General features: G+C 52.7%; 1 protein-coding gene across 1 annotated transcript in view; it reads right to left on the bottom strand.

Annotated features, from left to right (window-relative positions):
• The window catches only part of LOC108803803 (anion exchange protein 2-like), a gene marked incomplete at both ends in the record, with an annotated part of 18710 nt that overhangs the window by 3761 nt on the left and 9786 nt on the right, over positions 1–5163 (bottom strand). Inside the window, 9 exons of the mRNA XM_018575603.1 lie at positions 222–399; positions 503–672; positions 984–1237; positions 1342–1508; positions 1597–1686; positions 3063–3284; positions 3460–3654; positions 4662–4810; positions 4933–5148. Coding sequence (XP_018431105.1) covers positions 222–399; positions 503–672; positions 984–1237; positions 1342–1508; positions 1597–1686; positions 3063–3284; positions 3460–3654; positions 4662–4810; positions 4933–5148 — 1641 coding nt within the window. The remainder of the gene's footprint in view (positions 1–221; positions 400–502; positions 673–983; positions 1238–1341; positions 1509–1596; positions 1687–3062; positions 3285–3459; positions 3655–4661; positions 4811–4932; positions 5149–5163) is intronic.

The raw sequence follows: 5163 nt of genomic DNA, 5'->3' as shown, positions 1-5163 counted from the left end.
CAGAGAGATGGGTGGAGACAGAGACATGGGAGGGACCATAGAGGTGGGTGGAGCCAGAGAGATGGGTGGGACCAGAGAGGAGGGTGGAGCCAGAGAGATGGGAGGGACCATAGAGGCGGGTGGAGCCAGAGAGATGGGAGGGACCATAGAGGCGGGTGGAGCCAGAGAGGAGGGTGGAGCCAGAGAGATGGGAGGGACCATAGAGGCGGGTGGAGCCAGACTTACGCATTTCATCTCCCGCTCGGTGAATATCCTCTGCAGCAGGAAGATGCGCAGCGGGACGGTCAGGATCAGGACGAAGGGAAACGCCAGAGACGCCGCCGTGGACATGACGACCCAGAGCACCGCCAGGCAGAGGAACTGCAGAACCGTGAAGAGATGCATCCGGAGGGAGCGCACCTGGAGGATGACCATGACACTCAATACAAGAACCAAAATCTGCCCCTCCCCCATCCCACCCACTCAGCGGAGAGCCAATCATGGTGATGTCATATGTGCGCACCTTCTTCACATACATGACGTCCGGGTGATGTTTTGGGGGTTTTAGCAACAACTTAAATCGCTCGTAGAACTGGATTCCATTCAGCGAGGTGACCCCCATATACAGGAAGATTCCAAAGAGGACGGCCAGGGGGATCTGACGGAGGACGTCCCCAATCACGATGGAGAGACCTACGGGGGAGAAGAGTTCACAGTGAGAGCCCCGAGGATGAAACATTCTGACCCCTCCCCCAATACTGAGGGGGCCCCCTTCTCCTGACCCCTCCCCCTCCCAATACTGAGGGGGCCCCCCCTTCTCCTGACCCCTCCCCCTCCCAATACTGAGGGGGCCCCCCCCCTCCTGACTCTCCTCAATGAGCCCTTGACAGCCGGGTCCCTCCCCCCCAAACACACAATAATCTGTCCATCCAATCTGCAATTGTAATGACACCCGACATACAGGACACGGGAAGTGGTACTGAGCAGAGCCCATATTTGCTCACCAACAAGTATGGCGACCAGCAGGCCAGTCACTCTCTGCTCCTTCACCTCTTGGATCTTTGGTTTGTCTCCGGGGGCCACGGCCTTACTCATGACAGTCAGTGCATTGGCATGCGTGACTGAGCGGACGGTGGTAGCCGCCATCCATGGCAATCCAAAGAGGGCGCATATCCCACCCATGGTGACAATCAGCAGCAGGTCCAGGTGAAATCCGGAGCCCTTCACCAACATCCGCTCCTTCTTACTAATAATTAACCTGTCGGGAGATACGAGGAGGAGGAGTTACCTCAACAGAACAACGTCCCCCATGACATCACTGCGAGAATGGAGGAAGGACGTTGGGGGAGATTGTGGACTTACGTGGTGATCTGCGTCTCCATAAATATCAGAATGTAGACCAGGACCGCGGGAAGGACGCTCGCAAACATCATCCACACTGGAAACGGCTCCACAGACCCCAGAGGGTTCATGACCCAACCGCGCTTCTCCGGGGAGGTCACCTTGAAGCCACTGGGGACGCTGAGTTTCTGCAGATAGAAGGACCTCACAGGGGTCAGAAATCCAGGTTGGAGGATGGGAACACCTCTCATGGCCAGTTAGGGACACGTCTCTTACCTGAGTGTAAGTGTCGGTGATACTGAAGTCCAAGAGCACCATGATAAGAATGGCAATAGGAACCCCAAAATCTCCAATGATACGGCGGACCTAAGACACGCAAAGCATCAGAGTATGTTCAGACATCTAGAATTCAGGCTTGAAGAGTAGCGGGAGGGACAGGAAGAGGTGGAGTCATACAGAGAAGAGGTGGAGAGAAGAGGGATGGACAGTAGGAGGTGGAGTCATGCAGAGAAGAGTAGCGGGATGGACAGGAAGAGGTGGAGTCATACAGCGAAGAGTTGAGGAGTAGCGGGATGGACAGGAAGAGGTGGAGTCATACAGAGAAGAGGTGGAGAGAAGAGGGATGGACAGTAGGAGGTGGAGTCATGCAGAGAAGAGTAGCGGGGTGGACAGGAAGAGGTGGAGTCATACAGCGAAGAGTTGAGGAGTAGCGGGATGGACAGGAAGAGGTGGAGTCATACAGAGTAGAGGGATGGACAGGAAGAGGTGGAGTCATACAGAGTAGAGGGATGGACAGGAAGAGGTGGAGTCATACAGAGCAGAGGGATGGACAGAAAGAGGTGGAGTCATACAGAGTAGAGGGATGGACAGGAAGAGGTGGAGTCATACAGAGTAGAGGGATGGACAGGAAGAGGTGGAGTCATACAGAGTAGAGGGATGGACAGGAAGAGGTGGAGTCATACAGAGTAGAGGGATGGACAGGAAGAGGTGGAGTCATACAGAGTAGAGGGATGGACAGGAAGAGGTGGAGTCATACAGAGTAGAGGGATGGACAGGAAGAGGTGGAGTCATACAGAGTAGAGGGATGGACAGGAAGAGGTGGAGTCATACAGAGTAGAGGGATGGACAGGAAGAGGTGGAGTCATACAGAGTAGAGGGATGGACAGGAAGAGGTGGAGTCATACAGAGTAGAGGGATGGACAGGAAGAGGTGGAGTCATACAGAGTAGAGGGATGGACAGGAAGAGGTGGAGTCATACAGAGTAGAGGGATGGACAGGAAGAGGTGGAGTCATACAGAGTAGAGGGATGGACAGGAAGAGGTAAGTAATGGTGGTGGGGTAGTTTGTGACACTTCGATGGTATGAAGATGAGGTTTAGAAGCCATATGTTTGGATTATTGAGGAAGCCGCCATGCTCTGTCTGGGAAGGAATCGCGGGGTAGGGAGCAGTTTTGAAGAATGGGAATGGTTGGAATAGGAAGTGATAATGGAAGTCCCGGCCGATATCTCGGTGCGCTTCTCCTGTGGTGACTTGTGATATCAGTGACAGAACGATAACATGGGCTAGGGTTAGGAATCAGGTTTGGGGTTAGGCTCCTTGGTAAGGTTTAGGTGTTTAGGTTTGGGTAAGTTAGATTTAGGTTCCTGAGAACGATTTCTGTGACATAAGAGACAATGTGAGCGCCTCGGTTTGTAGACACCGATAGATATTAGGACCGTACAAGAGTCCAGCAGCCACTCACCCTTCCAGGAAAGAAGTTACTATTCTTCAGTTTACGCAAGAAGAAAGCGATGAAGAAAGTGCCGGCCATGAGCACCAGAGAGAGGAGCGCCGTGTTCGGCTGTCCCAGAATGCGGGGGGGCGTTGTAGTACTGTTCTGTAATGAGCCGCTGGTCACATTCACTTCCTCCCATTCGGTCAGGTTTTGTGGATTACAGTTGGTAAGAGGATGTTCCTGAAAGACCTGAAACCAAAAAAGCCAGAAAGTGAGGATTCCCGGGGCCGGGGGTGGGATGGAGGACAAAGGAAGACAAAGAGCTGAGGTGACGGACGAGGAGTGAAATCAGATGACTTAGGTGGTAGGACCTCCGGATGGCGGGATCCATAGAAGCGTCTGATGGGAACGAGGAACGTCTCACCTTGAATAGCTTGTAGAAGGTCTCGTAGATGAAGATGAGGGAAATAAGAATGGAGAAGATCTCTTGTGTAAAACGAGAGACAAAGCGGACCAAGAAACTTCCTTCGCAGGCCACGGTGGCCACTACAATGACAATCAGCCACACGCCAATCCACACACGCCCAACCAAGTATTCCAGACCGTTTGCAGAGCAGAACTGGAAGGCATGAAAAGGAAGACCGACCATTAGGATGTTCCCTCAGTTACAACATCAACATGACAAATCTCCGTCTCTTTCTTCTACATCTTCATTCAACATGTGACCCAAATCTACCGACCAATCCCAGAATCCCCCTACTGCACATTAACAGGTTCACCTCATCAACCTTCATCTACTTCCAGGCTCCCCGCCACAAGTGTCCCAGGTGTCATCTATTCTCCCATAACTCCTCCTCCCAAGGCTTCCCAGGTGTCATCTATCCTCCCATAACTCCTCCTCCCAAGGCTTCCCAGGTGTCATCTATTCTCCCATAACTCCTCCTCCCAAGGCTTCCCAGGTGTCATCTATCCTCCCCTAACTCCTCCTCCCAAGGCTTCCTAGGTGTCATCTATTCTCCCATAACTCCTCCTCCCAAGGCTTCCCAGGTGTCATCTATTCTCCCCTAACTCCTCCTCCCAAGGCTTCCCAGGTGTCATCTATTCTCCCCTAACTCCTCCTCCCAAGGCTTCCCAGGTGTCATCTATTCTCCCCTAACTCCTCCTCCCAAGGCTTCCCAGGTGTCATCTATTCTCCCCTAACTCCTCCTCCCAAGGCTTCCCAGGTGTCATCTATTCTCCCCTAACTCCTCCTCCCAAGGCTTCCCAGGTGTCATCTATTCTCCCCTAACTCCTCCTCCCAAGGCTTCCCAGGTGTCATCTATTCTCCCCTAACTCCTCCTCCCAAGGCTTCCCAGGTGTCATCTATTCTCCCCTAACTCCTCCTCCCAAGGCTTCCCAGGTGTCATCTATTCTCCCCTAACTCCTCCTCCCAAGGCTTCCCAGGTGTCATCTATTCTCCCATAACTCCTCCTCCCAAGGCTTCCCAGGTGTCATCTATCCTCCCCTAACTCCTCCTCCCAAGGCTTCCCAGGTGTCATCTATTCTCCCCTAACTCCTCCTCCCAAGGCTTCCCAGGTCTGCTCTCCTTATCGACATTCACCGGGTGACCTTTTATACAAAGCTTACCGTATAAAAAGCTTCTTCAAACACCAGTAAAGGTCCCGAAAATCCAACAACAAGTAGTGGCTGTGCCCCCAGTAGACAAAATATCACTCCTTGTAGGCAAGTTCCAATGATAAGCTCTGATACCCCAATCAAGCCTTTCGTCTTCTCACCTGAGGAGGAAACATGGGGTGTGAAAGCGTAGAGCATGCCAGACAGACGCGGCGGGACGGACAGACATGTTCCATGGAGAGACACAACACGTAGAACCGATCACAGAGAACATACAACTCACCCAGAAGTCCCCCAAAAGTAATGGCCGGAGACAGAGCTGCAAAGTAAATGAACATGACAGCAGCCATGCATTGTGGGTCCAGCGCATCACGGATGTCACTGACATATTTGGGATAACGTCTTTGGATATCTCTTATGAGGCCCCCAAATGGCCTGCCAGTCCTCCGTAGGGGATCGTCGTCCCCTTCGCCTGACACGGCTGTTTTTGTGAGAAGAGCTGAAGATAACAGAG

The sequence above is a fragment of the Nanorana parkeri genome, unplaced genomic scaffold (genome assembly GCF_000935625.1).
Source record: "Nanorana parkeri isolate BGI_ZX_2015 unplaced genomic scaffold, ASM93562v1 scaffold4239, whole genome shotgun sequence".
In the NCBI taxonomy this organism is placed as follows: domain Eukaryota; kingdom Metazoa; phylum Chordata; class Amphibia; order Anura; family Dicroglossidae; genus Nanorana; species Nanorana parkeri.
The sequence above is the reverse complement of the archived record's forward strand: the minus strand, read 5'-3'. Positions and strand labels throughout refer to the sequence as shown.